At 35.2% G+C, this 20411-nt stretch overlaps 2 protein-coding genes and 1 pseudogene across 2 annotated transcripts in view; 2 read left to right on the top strand and 1 right to left on the bottom strand.

Moving 5' to 3' along the window:
- Window positions 1-20411, top strand: part of ASCC3 (activating signal cointegrator 1 complex subunit 3) — a 361254-nt gene that overhangs the window by 318064 nt on the left and 22779 nt on the right. Inside the window, exon 37 of the mRNA XM_032275177.1 lies at window positions 8649-8873. Within this exon, the coding sequence (XP_032131068.1) occupies window positions 8649-8873 (225 nt within the window). The remainder of the gene's footprint in view (window positions 1-8648; window positions 8874-20411) is intronic.
- On the top strand, window positions 15698-16555 carry LOC116549547 (biogenesis of lysosome-related organelles complex 1 subunit 2-like). The gene has a single exon (XM_032275181.1). The coding sequence runs from the start codon at window positions 15792-15794 to the stop codon at window positions 16089-16091; it is 300 nt and encodes a 99-aa protein (XP_032131072.1). The 5' UTR covers window positions 15698-15791; the 3' UTR covers window positions 16092-16555.
- On the bottom strand, window positions 18474-19308 carry LOC116548965 (annotated as a pseudogene).

Genomic DNA, 20411 nt, shown 5'->3' on the forward strand with positions numbered 1-20411 from the left:
GAGGGTCTATGTGTCCAGGAATTTATCCATTTCTTCTAGATTTTCCAGTTTTTTTGCATAGAGCTGTTTATATCCATCTAGAGTTAATTTTTTATAAGGTGTAAGGAGGGGATCGAGTTTCAGCTTGTTGCATATTGCTAGCCAGTTTTCCCAACTCCATTTATTGAATAGGTAATCGTTTCCCCAATGCTTGTTTTTGACAGGTTTGTTAAAGATGAGATGGTTGTATTTATGTGGGATTATCATTTTTATTGCATCTATTTGGTTCTTCTCCCTTTTCTTCTTTATTAATCTGGCTAGTGGTCTATCAATTTTCTTGATCTTTTCAAAAAAACCCAGCTCCAGGATTCATTGATTTTTTTTTGAAGGGTTTTCCTGTCTCTATCTCCTTTACTTCTGCTCTTATCTTAGTTATTTCTTGTCTTCTGCTAGCTTTTGAATTTGTGTGCTCTTGCTTCTCTAGTTCTTTTAATTGTGATGTTAGGATGTTGATTTTAGATCTTCCTGCTTTCTCTTGTGAGCATTTAGTGCTGTAAATTTCCCACTACACACTGCTTTAAATGTGTACCAGAGACTCTGGTACATTGTGTCTTGTTCTCCTTAGTTTCAAAGAACATCTTTATTTCTGCCTTAATTTCATTATTTACCCAGTAGTCATTCAGCAGCAGGTTGTTACGTTTTTCTGTAGTTGTGCAGTTCTAAGTGAGTTTCTTAATCCTGAGTTCTAATTTGATTGCACTGTGGTCTGAGAGACTGTTTATGATTTCCATTCTTTTGCATTTTTTGAGGAGTGTTTTACTTTCAATTATGTCATCAATTTTAGAATAAGTGTTATATGGTGCTGAGAAGAATGTATATTCTGTTGATTTGGGGTGGAGAGTTCTGTAGATGTCTGTTAGGTGCACCTGGTCCAGAGCTGAGTTCAAGTCCTGCATATCCTTTTCAATTTTCTGTCTCATTGACCTGTCTAATATTGACAGTGGGGTGTTAAATCCCCCACTGTTATGTGTGGGAGTCTAAGCCTCTTTGTAGGTCTCTAAGAACTTGCTTTATGAATCTGGGAATTCCTGAATTGGGTGCATATATGTTTAGGATAGCTAGCTCCTCTTGTTGCATTGATCCCATTACTATTATGTAATGCATTTCTTTCTCTCTTTTGATCTTCGTTGATTTAAAGTCTGTTTTATCAGAGACCAGAAGTGCAACCCCTGCTTCTTTTTGCTTCCCATTTGCTTGGTAAATCTTCCTCCATTACTTTATTTAGAGCTTGTGTGTGTCTTTACACGTGAGACAGGTCTCCTTAATACAGCACACTATGGTTCTTGATTCTTTATCCAATTTGCCAGTCTGTGTCTTTTAATTGGGACATTTAGCCCATTTACATTTAAGGTCAACATTGTTATGTGTGAATTTGGTTGTGTTATTATGATGCTAGCTGGTCATATTGCCTGTTAGTTGATGAAGTTTCTTCATAGTGTTGACGGTCTTTACAATTTGGTATATTTTGGCAGTGGCTGGTACTGGTTCTTTCTTTCCATGTTTAGTGTTTCCTTTGGGAGCTCTTATAAGGCAGGCCTGATGGTGACAAAATCTCTCAGCATTTGTTTGTCCATTAAGGATTTTATTTATCCTTCGCTTATGAAGCTTAGTTTGGCTGGATATGAAATTCTGAGTTGAAAATTCTTTTCTTTAAGAATGTTGACTATTGGTGTACACTCTCATCTGGCTTGTAGGGTTTGTGCCGAGAGATCCACTGTTAGTCTGATTGGCTTCCCTTTGTGGGTAACCTATCCTTTCTCTCTGGCTGCCCTGAACATTTTTTCCTCCATTTCAACCTTGGTGAATCTGACAATTATGTGACTTGGGTTGCTCTTCTCATGGAGTATCTTTGTGGGGTTCTCTGTATTTCCTGAATTTGAATGTTGGCCTGCCTTCATAGGTTGGGGAAGTTCTCCTGGACAATACCCTGAAGAGTGTTTTCCAACTTGGTTCCATTTACCCCATCAGTTTCAGGTACACCACTCAAACGTAGATTTGGTCTTTTTACATAATTCCATATTTCTTGGAGACTTGGTTCGTTTCTTTTCACTCTTTTTTTCTCTAATCTTGTCTTCTCACTTTACTTCACTGAGTTGATCTTCAATCTCTGATATCCTTTCTTCCGCTTGATCAACTCAGCTGTTGATACTTGTGTATGCTTCACAAAGTTGTTGTGCTGTGTTTTTCAACTCCATCAGGTCATTTATGTTCTTCTCTAAACTGGTTATTCTAGCTAGCAATTTCTCCAACCTTTTTACAGGGTTCTTAGCTTCCTTGCATTGGGTTAGATAGAACATGCTTCTTTTGCTTAGAGGAGTTTGTTGTTACCCACCTTTTGAAGCCTACTTCTATCAATTTGTCAACCTCATTCTTTGTCCAGTTTCGTTCCCTTGCTGGTGAGGAGTTGTGATCATTTGGAGGAGAACAGGTGTTCTGGTTTTTGGAATTTTCAGCCTTTTGCACCAGTTTGTCCCCATCTTCATGGTTTTATCTACCTTTGGTCTTTGATGTTTGTTACCTTCAGATGGGGCCTCTGAGTGGATGTTCTTTTTGTTGATGTTATATTATTCCTTTCTGTTTATTGGTTTTCCTTCTAACAGTCAGGCACCTCTGATGCAGGCTTGCTGTTGTTTACTGGAGGTTTGCCTGGGTATCACCAGCAGAGGCTGCAGAACAGCAAAGATTGCTACCTGTTTCTTTCTCTGGGAGCTTTGTCCCAGAGGGGCACCCACCAGATGCCAGCCAGAACTCTCCTGCATGAGATGTCTGTTGGCCCCTACTGGGAGGTATTTTCCAATCATGATACACAGGAGTGAGGGCCCACTTGAGGAGGCAGTCTGTCCCTTATCAGAACTCGAACACTGTGCTGAGAGATCTGCTGCTCTTTCAGAGTTGTCAGGCACAGCTGCTAAAGCTGTGCCCACTACCACCCCTTCCCCCAGGTACTCTGTCCCAGAGAGATGGGGGTTTTATCTATAATTCCCTGATTGCATTGTGGCCTTTTTTTCAGAGCTGCCCTGCCCAGAGAGGAGGAATCTAGACAGGCAGCCTGGCCATGGAGGCCTTCCTGAGCTGTGGTGGGCTCCGCCCAGTTCAAACTTCCTGATGGGTTTGTTTACACTGTGAGGGGACAGCTGCCTACTCAAGCTTCAGCAATGGCAGCTGCCCTTTCCCCTCCCACCAACCTTGAGTGTCCTAGGTTGCCCTCAGACTGCTGTGCTGGAATTTCAAGTCAATGGATCTTAGCTTGCTGGGCTCCATTGTGGTGGGACCTGCCAAGCCAGACCACTTGATTCCCTGGCTTTAGCCCCCTTTCCAGGGAAGAAAAGGGTTCTGTCTCACTTTCCAGCGGAGTAAAAGCATTCCAGGTGCCAATGGGGTTTGAAAAAGAAAAAAAAAGCCTGCCGCTAGCTCACTGTCTGCCCAAACACCTGCCCCGTTTTGTGCTTGAAACCCAGGGCCCTGGTGGCATAAGCACTGGAAGGAATCTCCTGGTCTGCCGGTTGCAAAGACTGAGAAAAGCTCAGTATGTGGGCTGGAATGCACCATTCTTCCTGGTACAGTCTCTTGCAGCTTCCCTTGGCTGGAGGAGAGAAATCCCCTGACCCCTTGTGCTTCCTGAGTGAGACGCCGCTGCACTCTGCTTCAGCTTGCCATCCGTGGTCTGTACCCACTGTCCAACCAGTCCCAATGAGATGAACTGGGTACCTTAGTTGGAAATGCAGAAATCACCTGCCTTCTGCATTGATCTTACTGAGAACTGCAGACCAGACCTATCCCTATTTAGCCATTTTGCCAGCAATCCTTCAATTGTAATATAGATGTTTAGTTTTATAAATCCCTCCAAAGTACTGTTCTAGTGATGTCCCACAAAATCTGATATGTTTTTATTTTCATTCAGTGCAAAATACGTTCTCATTTCCTGTATTATTTTTTCTTTTAATCATGAGTTATTTGGAGGTGTATTACTTAGTTTCTAAATATTTGGGATTTTCCAGAGATCTGTCTGTCATTGATTTTCCATTTAATTTTCCTGCAGTCAAAGTATCACTTGAAATTTGTTTTTATGGCCCCCTGATATGATCTATCTCAGTAAATAGCCTCTGTGTTCTTGAGAATAAATATATTCTACTGTTTTGGGGTTGTGTGTTTTACAAATGTCAATCAAGTCAACTTAGTTGACAGTGTTGTTCAATTCTATATTCTTGTTTATTTTTTCTACTTGTTTTAGCGATTATTGAAAGATAGATATTGAAATCATCAGCAATACTTGTGATTTTTTTTTTCTATTTCTCCATGTACTTCTACAGATTATGTTTCATAGATTTTGAAGCTGTTATTCAGGACATAAATGGTTCAGATTGTTATGTCCTTCTGACTGATTGGCTCCATTATAGTTATGAAGTTACCACTTTTATCCTTGAAAATAATCTTCGCGGGCCGGGGGCGGTGGCTTACTCCTATAATCCCAGCACTTTGGGAAGCCGAGGTGGTGGATCACGAGCTCAAGAGATCGACCATCCTGGTCAACATGGGGAAAACCCGTCTCTACTAAAAATAAAAAAATTAGCTGGGCATGGTGGCGCATGCCTGTAGTCCCACCTACTCGGGAGGCTGAGGCCAGAGAATTGCTTGAACCCAGGAGGTGGAGGTTGCAGTGAGCCAAGTTCGCACCATTGCACTTCAGCCTGGGTAACAAGAGCGAAACTCCATCTCAAAAAAAAAAAAGAAAAAAGAAAATAATCTTCGCTATGAAATCTACATTGTCTGAAATTAATATAGCCACTCCACTTTTCTTTGAACTACTGTTAGCATAGCATAGCTTTTTCTATTTATTTACTTTTAACATGTTTGTCTCTATATATTAATATATATATAGCTACACAAACATATATGTATATTAAGTGTTTGGCAGCAGGCAGACATATACAGTTGGCCCTCTGTGCCCATGGGTTCTGCATTCATAGATTCAATCAGTTGCAGATAGAAAAGATTCATAAACAAAAAATGGCTGCATTTGTACTGAACCTGTATAGACTTTTGTTTGTTGTCATTATTCCCTAAACAGTACAGTATAACAAGTATGTACATAGCATTTACATTGTATTAGGTATTGTAAGTAATCTAGAGATGATTTAAAGTATACAGGAGGATATATGTAAGTTATATGCAAATACTACACATTTTATATAAGAGACTTGAGTATTCTGTGGATTTAAGTATCTGCAGGGGGTCCTGGAATCAATCCCCCATGGAAACCAGGGGACAACTGTAGTTGGGTCATGATTTATTATTATGTAGATAATGTCTGACTTCAATTGGAGTTGTTTAGACCATTTACATTTAATGTGACTGTTGATATGCTTAGGTTTAAGTGTATAATCTTATTTGTTTTCCACTGATGGTTATTGATTTCCAATTTAATTTCATTATTACATGAAAACATACTTCACATGTTCCATCTGTTTTTTATATTTTTGTTCTTTATCTTTACCTTCATTTGGATTATTTTTTTAAAAAAATTATAGATTCAGGGTGGTACATGTATGGATGCATTACATGGATATATTGTGTGGTGGAGTTTGGGTTTCTAGTATACCCATCAGCCAAATAGTGAGCATTGTACCCAATAAGTGATTTTTCAACTCTTATCCCCCTCCCACCCTTCTTCCTTTTGCAGTCCCCAGTGTCTATTAATTCTATGTGCATGCATGTCCATGTGTACCTATTGTCTACCTCCCACTTATATGTGAGAACATGCAGTATTTGATGTTCTGAGTTATTTCACTTAGGATAATGGCCTCCACCTCCATTTATATTGCTGCAGAAGATATCATTTCATTCATTTTATGGCTGCATAGTATTCCATGGTATATACCACACTTTCTCTATTCAGTTATCCATTGATGGACACTTGAGTTTATTCTGTAACATTGCTGTTGTAAATAGTGCTACAACAAACATACCAGTGCAGATATCTTTTTGATATAATGATTTCTTTTCCTTCGGGTAGATACCTAGTAGTGGGGCTGCTGGGTCAAGGGGTAGTTCTATTTTTAGTTCTTTGAAAATAGATTAGTTATTTCTTATCCTCCATGGTGACTTTCTAGCTATAACTCTTGCATTTTGCTATTTTAGTGGTTGCTTTAAAATTCATGGTGTACATTTTTAACATCACAGTCTATCTTCAAATCGTATTTTAACATTTCACATATACTAAGGGAACCTCACAATCTTATACCTCCATTTCTCCCCTACTAGAAGTTATGCTGTTGTGTCATATATCTTACTTTTTCATGTATTATAAATTCCATAATACAGTCTTTATTATTTTGGCTTAAACAATCATTTTTTATTCAATGATATTAGAGTAATAACAAATTCTTATATATTTATCCATGAAATTACCACTTTTAGTGCTCTTTATTTCTTTGTATAGGTTCATATTTTCATCTGGTGTAATTTGTCTTATGCTTAAACAATGACTTTAACATTAAGCAGGTCAGCTGAATTATTTCAGCTTTTGTATGTTTGAAAATTCTTCACTTTTGAAAGATTTTATTTTCACTGAATTTAGCATTCTACATTGACAGTTGTTTTCCTTACAGTAAATTAAAGATGTTGCTTCACTGTTGCCTTATAGTATTATTTCTGATGAGAAATCTGCTTTCTTCTCTTCCTTCCACTGTATGTAACATAGTGTTTCCTCTGGCTGCTTTTCATATTTTCCCTTTATTAGTGATTTTGAGCAATTCAGTAGTGATGAATTATGGTTGTGTAGTTTTCTTCATTTTTCTTTGTTTGAGATTTGTTGAACTTCCCAAATCTATAGATTTATAGTTTATATCAAATTAGAACTTTTCCAGTCACCATTTCTTAAATTTTTTTTCTGCCCTTCCTCCCACAAAGTACATTAGCCACTTGAATTTGTGTCACAACTCATTAATGCTGTGTTGATTTTTAAAATTCTTTTTTCTCTTTGTGTTTCATTTTTAATAGTTTCTATTGATGTCTTTAAGTTTATGAATTTCTTCTTCAGTGTGTATTCCTCCGTTAATAAAATTCAGTATATTTTTCATCTCAGACATTGTCATGTTTAGCTCTAGAAATCTGAATTGAGTAGTTAGTTGTCATTAACTTTTTTGAAATGTAAAATACAGTTGCAACAACTGTTTTCTTTTTCTGCTAATTCCAAAATCTATGTCAGTTCTACGTTTTCGTTAATTGATTATTCTCCTTGTTATAGATCCTCTTTTCCTGCTTTTCTGTATAGTTGATAATCATTAATTGGATGCCATACCTTGTGAATTTCACCTTCTTCAGTACTACACATTTTTGTATTCCTATAAATCTTCTTGAGCTATGTTCTGGAATGCAGTTAATTTACTTGAAAGCTGTTTGATCTTTTTAAGTGTTGCTTTTTGATTTGCTAGGCAGGTCTAGAGTAATATTTGTCTTAGAGCTAATTATTCTCCACTACTTAGACAAGGCCTTCTTCATCTCCTCAATGTAGGACTCCTCCAGGTGCACCTGGATTCCCTCTTACTACGTCACAGTGTGGTAACTCTTCATGCAGTAAGCTGAGGCAATGCTAAAAGTCACATAGTTTGTTTTCTATATATCAGGGATTATTGTCTTTCATAGTTTTATGGTCAGCATCTTGAAGACTACTGTCTCATAGGTTTCATCTTTTTTTTGGAGGGAGGGGCAGTTGCAGTAGGAAGATAAATCCAGCCCCTGTTTGAATATTAACATATCCAATATATGTTATGTCTGATGTAGGATTCATATCAACATCCATGGGCAATCTCAAATAACTACATATTTGGAAAAATAGGATTTTTATTTCACAACAAATACTAATAAATAGATCAGTCTATTTTTTAACATAACAGTTCTAGTTTCACTTTGTAGGTTCAGTTGGTACTTATTGACTGATATCATCAAGACTACTTTTTACTACTCTACCCTAAAAAAAACCTAAGATGAAAAATTAAAACATTCCAGGACAATCTGACTGTGATCTAATTGGTTATAATAAATAGTAACTTAATAATTCTGCTCTTCACCCTTAAGATCTCATCTTGCCAATCCTACCCTTGCCCCTTTCTCCAGCCCTGTCTTATTTCTTCTATTTATTCACAAGATCTTAAGTTAAACATCACTTTTTCAGAAAGCTTTCCCTGACCCTCTAAAATAAGTAGGTCCCCCAACTGAATTTCCATTCAACACTCTGTATTTTTACCATATCATAACATTTATTACACTTTATAGAATTTGTTTATGGTAGATAAACAATTTTTCTGATGGGCTCTCAGCTTCTGGTTAACTACTATGGCCCCAGTGTCATGCATAGTGTGTGATGCCTAGTAAATACTCTATTATTTTTGTTGACTGTAAATACAAAGGAATATTTGTGAATTTCACATAGATTGTACATTACTCACTATCAGTAATGTATTAAGGATAGTATTGAACAAGCAGAATTCTAAGGGATATGGTTATTGTATGATTTTTCTTAGCCATGTTTTAAATGTCAGTAGTTAAAGCTAAGAAGTACATATTACTATACTTCTATTCAGCATTGTGGGGCTTTTTTTTTTTTTCAGGATGCGGAAGAGTATACAGATTTGCCAGTGAGACACAATGAAGATAACATGAATAGTGAACTGGCAAAATGTCTTCCCATTGAATTAAATCCTCATTCATTTGACAGCCCTCATACCAAAGCCCATCTCCTGCTACAGGCACATCTCAGCCGAGCCATGCTACCCTGCCCAGATTATGACACTGATACCAAAACAGTCTTGGACCAGGCTCTCAGAGTATGTCAGGTATGAAAGTCATTTTTAATACCTATGTATGTTTTCTCCCATCATTCATGCCCTGTTTTTTCTAGTTTTAGGATAAAATGTACTTGCATTTAACAACTTTATGGTAGCATTGTTGAGAAACAACTGGTTGATCGTATCAAGAATTTCCAGCATAAAAGCAAATGTAAATGAAATAAGATGACAGTTTCAGTCACCCATTCTACTAAAATGTATTGAAGGTAAACTATATGCCAGATACTTTTCTAGGCACTGAGCATATAGTAATGAACAAGACAGAAGAGCCCCTTCTGTTATGGACTTTCAAGATGAGGAAGACTGACAATTTAAAATGTAAATTAATATGTAATAACTGCCATTTTTAAATAACTGCTATTTTTTTAACAATAAAGAATTGTAAAGGAAATAGAAAGATGGAGGGTACTGTTTATACTATTTTTTAATATGATATTCAGGAACTATCTCACTAATAAGGTGACATTTAACAAAAAATCAAAGAAGAGAGTGAACCATAGGGTTTCTAGAGGTTTGTATTCCAAACTCTAAGAAAGTTCTCATAGGAAGTTACTTGATAAATTCAAGGAATATCAAAGAGGCTTATTGTAAAAAAAGATCGAAAGAGGTGGTTAAAACAATAAAAATAATTAGTGAGAAGTATGGCAGTTTTTACACTTTGTAAATATCTTTAATATCCAACTAGAGATTTAACTAGATTTATATATCTCCCTTTACAAAAAACGTAAAACACCTATTGCAATAGGATGTTTTAGTTGAAGTATATGAAAACCAAAAAAAAAAACCCAACCTAGAGAGGTGAGTAGTTTAAAAAGAGAAGAGTCTTTTTATAGCCTTTTCAGATAATTGTGGATATTCTTCTTTAATACTACACCAGAACCTGACAAGGAGTATTTCTTGAAGGTTAGTTGCAATGTGGAGCTTAAAACCATATCAATGACTTTTCTATACCTTAAGTGCTCTATTGCTACACAAGCAATGATGGTAGTTTGATCAACTTAATATGGTTGAGATTGATGAGAATTGGTCAGATACTTAATATTTTTCTAAGGAAAACTAACAGAATCTTCTAATGAACAAGGGTTTTTAGGGAAAGCAAGGAACCAAAGATGATTTCAAGGCTTCTCTCCATAGCAACTAGAAGAACGGAGCTGACATTGGGGGATGACTGTGAGAAGAGCTGGCTTTGGTGGGGGAAGAATACCTAAAGGATTACGATTATAAAGGATTTCGATTTTCTACTTTATACCTTTTTTGGACATGTTTATAATAAAAACCCGTTTTTTTAATTTTCAAAAGATTTAAGGTTTTTAAAGGTAGAGTAAGTCTATATAAATATGTGTATGTATAAAAATATGCATTATGAAATTACTTGCAAAGTTAAGGCTTGGAAATAATCTAATATCTCTCAGATTATTAGAACACTATGAAATATTACAATTCCATTTGTGAACTCTACATTTATGTTGAATGTCCATATCTGTATACGAACATATACCCAGAGAGGAGATCCAGAATGGTGTCCACCAAAAGATTAACAGTAGTGGTACCTGGATAGCAGGATTTGGGGTGATTTTTAATTTCTTCTTTATGCTATTCTTAAATGTTTGAATGTTTTAAAATGAGTCTCAAATATTTTATTATAAAAATAGCAATGTTACTGTTTTAGAAACTAGAAGTATGATAAAAAATAAAGTAAGCTCAAGTTATCAAAAATTGGAAGGGAAGTAAGGCTATAATAAACATGTAACACATTTTTACATTCTTTTGTAACTAACACATGGTTTACTTATTGAGGAAGGTGATTTGCTACTGCCTATTAGTCACACTTCACAAAGGTTAAAGGTCCTGAAGTTTTAGCTGTTGCCTTGGATACTCATTTGTGTTTCCTATAACTTCTTTACCTCTCTCAAACACTGACTTGTTAATGAACTCAGGGGTCAGAAAGGGTTAAAAAAATGGCAAGATAAATTAAATTTTTTATACTTGCAGATATATTGATTATGTATTATAATTTTTATATGTATATCACTTCTGAAACCTATATTGCATGACCAACTCATTGATTCTTTTTTAGCATTCAGTCAATAATGATTCAAAAGCTCTATAATAATCTAGGAAATTTCTTAAAGGAGTCTATTTCTAAATTTACTTTTAAGGAAAAGGATTCATCCAGGTACTTTTATCCTCTATTAGATATTTTTATATACAGTGTGTGTGTGTGTGTGTGTGTATATATATATATAAAATATATCCTTATATGCAGTGTCCTGGGATAATATTTATATTTCTTGAACATTGTCGTTCCTTCCAATTAGCATGTAAGGAGAGATCATTTTCTCTTTAATTATAAAAGTAGTACACTTCATTGTAGATAATTTGGAAAAGCAGCATACTAAAATTAAAGTCATTCATGGTAATTATATCTTCATCCACATGAATATGAAGCTTTGTTTTTTTTAGTGAATTTTTACTTTTTTAAATCAACTTTTGTTTTGAAATAATTTCAAACTTAACAAAAAGTTTGTAAAATACTACAATGAAATTCTCTTATACCTTTTACCCAGCCTCTCCTAAAGTTAACATCTCAACTCAATGTTGGTCCAGTTCTATTAACAAATCTACAGACCTGTTCAAATTTTGTCCATATGAATTTTATCCCAGTAATTGCCTTTTCTCTCTCTACCGTGATTCAATTCAGGATCCCATGTTGCATTTAGTTGTCATGTCTCCATCTTCTTCTCTTTCTTGGCAATTGTGAAGAGTACCAGGCAGTTATTTTATGGAGTTATTCCACAGTTTGGATTTGCCTGATATTTCCTTATGATTACATTTAAGTTTGTGGTATTGTCAAGAATACTACAGCAGTGATGGTTTTTCTTCATAGTGTATCATATCAGGAGGCTTTTGGCAGATGTGTTTGGCAATGATATGCTTTGTACAATTGAGGTGGTATCTGCTAGCCTTCTTCACAATAAAGCTACTTTTTTTCTTTTGTAATTAATAAATATATTTTGGGGAGAAACTTTGAGATTATATAAATATTCTGTTTCTTGTCATGCTTTTTAACATTATTTTCAGCATCCATTGGTGATATTTGCCTGGAACAATTATTACTACTGTGATTTTCTATTTTCATCATTCTTGGAATTACAATATAAGGAAGAACTTCCCTTCTCTATTTATTTACTTTATTCAGTTATTTATTTATATAAGTATAGACCCATCCCCAATGTTTCTTAAATAATACCTTGCATTCTGGTATCTTGTTCTGTCCCTGCCCAGCCTTGGAATTGGTATTTTTTTAAAGAACCCTGATTTATTTTATTAGAGAATGGTTGTAGAAACTAAAATCTGGACTGGGCTTGGTAGTTCATACCTGTGATCTCAGCACTTTAGGGGGCAAAGATGGGAGGATCACTGAGGTCAGGAGTTCAGAACCAGCTTAGGCAGCATAGTGAGACCCCATCTCCTCAAAAAAATTAAAAATTAGCTGGGTGTAGTGGTGGAGGTTAGAGGATGCCACGGTGACAGAATTGTTTGAACCCAGGAGGTCAAGGTCACAATAAGCAATGATCAAGTCATTGTACTCCAGCCCGGGTGACAGAGCGAGACCCTGTCTCAAAAATATAAAATCTAGGTGCTTGCTGCATTCCATTGCTTCTTGGGTATCTTTGCTTCTAGGCCCTCTCAGTGTACAAAGCAAGGAAATAAAAGTATGTATACGTAGACATTTGTATTTATTTGTATGTCCATTTACCTCTCATGTGTGTATTTGTGTGCAAAAACATCTATATTTACTATTCGAATACCTCTTATTTCAATCTAAGACCAAAGTGTTCATTTAGTCTTCCTCCTTTTTTATTAATAACTCCTCTTTCTACCTGTAAGGTACCACAGTATTGTTAATAAAGATATATTTATTTAGATACCCAATCCTGGAAGATTCAGTGATGTAGTCTTAGAATTATAACCCTTACTCTTCCAAAAAGCAGATACTAACTAAAATGCAGTAATTGTGTTCATTTCTTTTTTTTCTTTGGAGACCTTTTCTTGATATATTTACACATACAGTCACTTTTTTCTTACAGAAATATCATGTTATTTTTTAAATGCCTGATAATATAAAGCATTAAATATTATTCTCAAGAATAATTTCTAATGACTACACTATATTCCCTCATATAAAATTTCAAAATTTATTTGGTGAGTTCTCTGTTAGACATTTGTATTGTGCAGTTTTTCTCTATTTTAAGTTATAAGCATTAGTTTTGACCATCTTAAATGTTTGGCTTGGCTTTTGAGAAGCTACCTGGAAAGAAATTTCATTGTAAAGAGATGGAAAGAAATTTCATTGTAAAGAGATGAAAACCAGCTTCATATTCTACATCTTCTCACTCCTGGAATTTCTCTACAAGATTGTATAAAAGTAAACAAGCCGGAAAGAGGGAAGAATATTAAAGTTGCCAATAGGAAACATCAAGAGAATGACTGATTGACAGTTCTAATCCTGTACCCTGTTGTTTTCATTTGATACACGGGTACTACTGGCCTTAGAAAGTACTGGTTGAAGCAGTTTGCAGCTCTGCTGGCTGATTTAAAATTATACTACTGCTGTCGTGGGACAAGAGCATGATCTTGCAAACTGTGGATGGGAATCTGCCACCAGTTCTGACTGTAAATTCTCCTCTGCTACCATTTTAGTGTAAGACCATAGGCAAGTCACTTAACCTCTGGTATCTGAGTAAAACTAACACCTTAGAAGAGTGGTGCATTGGTTAATGTTTATAAAGTAAACAACAATTTGAGGAAACAGGTCTTAGTTTCTTCATTCTTAGCAGTTCTTTCATTTCCTTGCTTTATCAGAGTGATTTAACTATTTTCTTTGTTTTATAGACACATACCTTTTATTTGCACCATCATCCAGATTATAAAAACTCTGTGGTCTTGACTACCCATGTTCTGAGCAATCTTTCACAGAAGAAAAACATACTTGTACTAGAAGTATTCCTCCTGGCTTGAAGTCAGATCTACATTGCAGCCTGCCTTTGCTTCTCCTATCCCATTTCAAATTACATATCAGGGGCATTTGTATCATTTTTTTGGCTTCACATATTTTTGTCATGGTTCCTTTGAATACTTTACTGTTACTAGCATTTCCTTTGCTATCCCCTTAACAAAAATAAATATTAAAATTACTGTACATATCTCAATTTTTTAAATCTGTTTAGAATATTCTAATTTGTAAATTCCATAATTTTGGAATTGATTGTCCTTGCTGTTTACCTTTGAAATCTTCTTCTTGATCATATTAACTGTAAAATGTATTTGTAAAATGTAGAAAGTGATATAACAGCCTTTCTGTGCAGGATATACCAAAGAAAAGCTATATGTTAGCTCTTATAGGAAAATTAAAAGTAAAAAATATCAAAAATTAAAGTGAGTTACCTAAATTTCCAAATTTGGTGACAAAACCATAACTAATGATAAATGTCTGGTGTTTTCAGTACCTCTCTGCCTCACACTGGTTTTTTTTTTTGTGTTTTTTGTTTGGTTGGTTGGTTTTGGTTTTTGGTTTTGGTTTTTGCCTGGACAACAGGGTCTTGCTCTGACTTCCGGGCTGGAGTGCAATGACACCATCTTGGCTCACTACAGCCTTGACTTCTAAGCTCTATGGATTCTCCCACCTCAGCCTCCTGAGTAGCTGGGACTACAGGTACAAGCCACCATGACTAGCCAGTGTTTTGGAAAATTTGAAGGGCCAGAGTTTCTCCATGTTGCCCAGGTCTCAGACTCCTGGGCTTAACCATCAGCCCTCCTCATCCTCCCAAAGTGATGGGATTACAGGTGTGAGCCACCACACGCACCCCTGACACTGTTTGTTTGTTTTTGTTTTTTTATTGTTATTGTTTTTTTTTTTTATCAAAGAACAAAGCCATTGGCTTTCAGAGAAGTTAAATAGCTCTGCTAAAGGTGATTTGTTGAGGCAATCTGTGCTGAAACCAAATGGAGATTCCGGGACTTTTGTTCTCGCTCTGTTATCTCTGATCCTTTCTAAGAAGTGCCACCAGTCTGCAAATTAAAAAATAATCTTCATTTAAGTGAAAAACAATCTTCATTTAAGTGAAAAACATCTAAACACAATACTAAGCCGAATAGTATATGTGTTTATATCATGGTCACTGTCACTACTTCCTACATATGGTATTTACTTCAAAACTTCCCAGTATTGAGCTTTCCAGATGTGTCATGCAAAAAGATAAACCATGGCTTGTAGAGCCTGAACTCAGTGAGCGGAGAAGCAGAGGGCTGTGTGATTCCAAGTTTAATTGTGCTTTTAATTTACTGAGTTAATTTGGGAAAGCTTTTTTTCAGAAGTCATAAAGGCTAGATTTACCCTTCCGCTCATGTTATCAAGACTGCAGCCTACATTTTAACACAAGATCATTTACACACAAGATCAAAACACTTATGTGTATTTTAAGATTTATTTTAAAGGACATTAGCAGCAATATTCTTTTTTTTTTTTCAGCCCTAGTAAAGGTTTTAATTCTAAGATGCCATCATAGTGAACAACCCTAACTTTTATGCTACATAATTATATTCAAAGCTTTATGTTTTTTGTTTATTATTACACAATAATTATAAGTGTTTAGTACCAACCTGATGACAAACACTATTTTGTTGAAAAGGTTTTGGATTTAAAAATAAAAATATGTAAAATCCAAGGCACTAGGCCATGAACTTTTAAAGAAAACACTTTTAAAGAAATCAGACTTTTAAAGAAAACACTTTATATTGAAAAAAGAAGGGCGTGAGGAGCCCGCTCGAGACGATGCCGCCGTGGAGACAGCTGAGGAAGCAAAGGAGCCCGCTGAAGCTGACATCACCGAGCTCTGCCGGGACATGTTCTCCAAAATGGCCACTTACCTGACTGGGGAACTGACGGCCACCAGTGAAGACTATAAGCTCCTGGAAAATATGAATAAACTCACCAGCTTGAAGTATCTTGAAATGAAAGATATTGCTATAAACATTAGTAGGAACTTAAAGGACTTAAACCAGAAGTATGCTGGACTACAGCCTTACCTGGATCAGATCAACGTCATTGAAGAGCAGGTAGCAGCTCTTGAGCAGGCAGCTTACAAGTTGGATGCATATTCAAAAAAACTGGAAGCCAAATACAAGAAGCTGGAGAAGCGATGAGAAACCTGTTTTTATGGGATAGAGTCTTTTTTTTTTTTTTTTTTTAACATGGAAGAATGTTTTATAAAACCCGAATCCTGAGGCTGATGAATTGTGAAAACTCCTCAAAAGGAAACTAAGCTGGTCATCCCAGGAACATCTCAATGTTGGAGTAAACTGGAGGACTGTGGCTATTCGTGAACCTTCTTTGAGGCAGTATCCCTCAGAACCTCACACTTAAAACTTCTTACCTTTTACTTGAATGCTTTGCCGTATTCAGGACAGAGACTCTCTCAAAGTTTAGAATACAGCTGGGCTTGCCAGTAAAATCAAATGAGAGGACCTATTTTCTCTGGTAGTGGATGAATACTACATTATTTTCTTAAGTGGCTGGTTTTTTAGTTACTATGTAAATGGTTGTTTTTTTTCTGTTAATGATGCTAATGTGTTATAAACAAGATTCTAAATTTAAAAAGGAAAAGAAAACAAAACAAAAAAACAAAAAAGAAAGCTAATGGGATCTCATTGCAAAACACAGCATATGTGAATTAATCAATCTGAAAACAATAACCATAACTCAAAATTTTCAAGACAGGAAACAAAACAGTACATATATATGTTATGTATGTAGATAGATACCTTTTAAATTTTTTTCATAATTGAAGTTCCTCTTGATATTTACAAAACTGAAATCAGGAAATACTGAAAGCAGCAGGATTCTTCTTTTTTCTTTTTCTTTTAATAACCGATTCCAGTAGCTGAATAGAAATTTTCAACTTTTTCTTTTGGTAAAACAGCATTCTTGAATTAAAGTTATGATTGGAATATTAATATGTCTATAGGGAAAAAATCATGTAAATAAAAGGCAGTTTTAATATGTCATTGTTTCTTAAAATAATTTCCATATTTTCATAAAATGTACTGCTATTCTGAAGTACATTCCTTTGTTAATAACAACCCTAGACCTTAGAGAGTGCCTGGATATACCAAGCAGAATCTGTGCCTATCAAAAGACCATAATCATCTAACATTTGATTACATTTCTAGCCTGCCTTACAGAAATGTTTAAGAAAGCAAGGAACCCTTCTTCACATGTCAGTAAGTGAACAGAGAAATGACCATTTTCAGCATAAAAGCAAGTCATGGGTCTTGTAATAAAAAATATACAAACAAGATAGCATTCTGCTTTGATGAGAAAACTGAGCTAATCTGAGTGAAACAAAAACAGTAAAAAGACTAGAAGCCAGATTGGTATTTTGCATTATGTATGCTTGTTTGAAAATCTTTGCTCCTGAAGTAAATATTTGGCAACCACAGTGATTGGCAGTTAAAGCAATTTCAACAAAATAAGAAATCATCAAAAATGGACTATTTGAAAGAACAGTACCTATATTATAAAGATTGAACTTCATAGCTTATCACAACCACTTTCAAAATTTAACTCCTGCTATCTTCTTATAAATTAAGAGAATTGTGTCTTCCATAGTGCAATAACAAAAAAATAATAAAACCAAAACAAAAAAAAAAACCCTCATGCCTAAATTTAGAATATTGTGTTGTGTAGCAATCCAAAACATTCAAAACAAATTAAATAGTTTAACTTATGTGACAGGCAGTTAAGCATTTCAAAAGCATAATGAAGTTCAATTATGTAGTGTAAAATGTAGACAGGAGTAGAATCTAACATTATGCAGACATTTTCTAAATAAAAGCTCCTGTAGGACAACTATATGTAAACATGAGTAAGGTAAGTGCAGACTAGTTCTGTGGAACCTTTTGAAATCAGGAGCCTGAAACACAATACATTTTTCAGATAGGCACCAAATTATAAAAAATTTTCATGTTGGTTATTCTGACATTGTTTTTTCATCATATACTCTAGTCACATCAACAACACATGTGATTTGCCAAGAAAAAAAATTCCCCCAAACCAAAGTACCATTCCAGATCCAGTACACTTAAATATATCATTCTCATTGGAAGTGCTGTGAGCACAGTCTTTGCACCTGGCCCAAAATGTATATTTAAGAAGTTTTTTACAAATTATTTTGTGTTGTTCATGTGTTTAATTCTTATGCCAACTGTTTTCTGATGAAGACAGCATTGTGCTTTAGGAGAGAATGGAAACCTCAAAATAATCACCATAAGTCTTATGGAAGAATAAACTAGGATGGTCCATAGGTATAAGATGAAATCCGCAATGCTGGAATTATAAATGTTTAGAGCAGCCCAGGCTAGAAGACAAGCCCAAACCACCATTAGAAGAATGAAATGGTCCAAGTTGTATTCTTAAAGTTTTGTCTCAAGTGTGAGGACTGATCTTCAGTTCAGTCCAGCCAGCAGAAATTGTGCCATTTTCTATTGTATTTATTGCACAGACTATGTACATTCTAGAAGGTTCCTTTAGTGATACACTGTTATACTTTTTGTCCCAGTAGTTTGAGGGTGTAAAAACTCCACAAAGTCATTGATAAGAACAGGCCATGCTCCTTATTCATCATAATTAGACATGTCATCTGCAATCATTGTACTGAAGTCTAAAAGAAGATTCCAAATGTCTTTTGGTATTGATTGTTTATGATGTTCCAACAAAAAGTTATTCCATAAATCTAAGAATTTATATCTTCCACTTAGCACTGAGTTCTAGTAGGAAATGGCCATTTCTAGATCTAATCCTTTTTGTCCTAGATTCTTTGCAAAATTAAAAGTAAACTGGTAAAAATCATTAAATCATTCTGGTTCTTTCAATTCTTGTTCCATCTTGGATATCTGGGCCTTTAGTTTTTCTGTGTTATCACATCCTAATTCTGTCATGCCATCCATGAACTCCTGTTTGGAGAACTCACACTATGTTGCTGCTCTGAACTTCCATGCAATAATCAATACACTAATGCTGGCTGGATTGAGTTCCAGGTCATCACAGAACTGCTGTGTACCATCTATTCCAATTGTATTCTCATCTTGAGGATCTTTGTATCCATTGTACAGTTGTTCTAACTTCTTCCTGTCTAATGATCATTTTACGCTACCTCATATATGAAGTGGGGATTTTGAAAAAAATTTTCTGTTGCCACACCTAACTTCCAGTCATTTTAAAATATACAGTTTGCTGCTGCTTTTTCACTAGATTGTGTGAAGATCATAACCTGACAAACTTTACCCTTCTGCGATGATTTCAACTTGTTTATGTTGGTGTCCTCCAGGCCTCTCCCTCCCTCCTTCAGCTCTGCAGCAAATGAACAGCAATATTCCTAAAGATTACAAGAAAAATGATGTTAATTCATGAAAGGAAAACACATCTCATACACACACACACACACACACACACACACACAGAAATGTGACAGTATATACGAATTAGAAAGATTTCTAGAAACCTATGCTTCCAAATTTAAATTGGAATTAATATATGTTAAATACCCAATTATACCAGAATATTTGCAGAACTACACACCATCCTGTACCTCCTACCAAAAAAGAAAAAAAAAAATCGCTATTTAATGATGGGCCATAAGGCAAACATTATGACAGTGGTGGTAATGATGAACATTTATTGAAGGTTTTCTTTGTATCAGGCTCTGTTGTACTTGCTTTGCATTTAATTAATGCATTTTCTACAATAGTCTAGTGAAGCAGTACAACTATTACTCTTGTTTTGCAGTTGAAAACTAAACAACTTTCCCAAAATCACATCAGAAGGCAAAAACAGCCTTCATCACAGGTTGGATATACCATAAAATGTGTTTCACTGTGTTCCATTTGTCCTGTATTGATGAATTTTAAAATTGTACCCCTGATCTAGTGAGAATTTGTTTTAAAATTTGAGAACCTTACTGGAATTTCTACATTTTTAACCACAAACCCCCATTAGACCATGAATAATATTTTTAATCCCTGTTTTTCAAGGTATACTCAAATCACTTCCCTTTAATTACTCTGGTTCCCTTTTCAACAGTCTGCATATAATTACTTTAACCAGTTTCTAAGAGAGACTTGTTAATATGATTGAATATTTGTAACTGCTTTATTTTATCACTCTACAGTGTCCAGTTGATAGGGCGTTTGCTTTTTTTGTATCAACTGCTTGTGCATCTTCTCAAGTTTTTAATTATGCTACATAAACTAATGAATTAACCATTTGTTTCCTCACCTTCTCCCATAAAGCTACAATAATTGAAAATAATGGGAGAAAGATCAGATTGTTGGTCCATAGGAAGAAGGAAGAATAGCATCATAATTATAAGATAATCCTATAATGAATGGTATGTGCACACTGGAATAATTTCTGCATAATTTTACTGCAGTAAACACACACACATACAAACACAAACACACACACAC

This window comes from Sapajus apella, unplaced genomic scaffold (assembly GCF_009761245.1).
Source record: "Sapajus apella isolate SASKATOON/1434 unplaced genomic scaffold, GSC_monkey_1.0 scaffold6, whole genome shotgun sequence".
Lineage (NCBI taxonomy): Eukaryota > Metazoa > Chordata > Mammalia > Primates > Cebidae > Sapajus > Sapajus apella.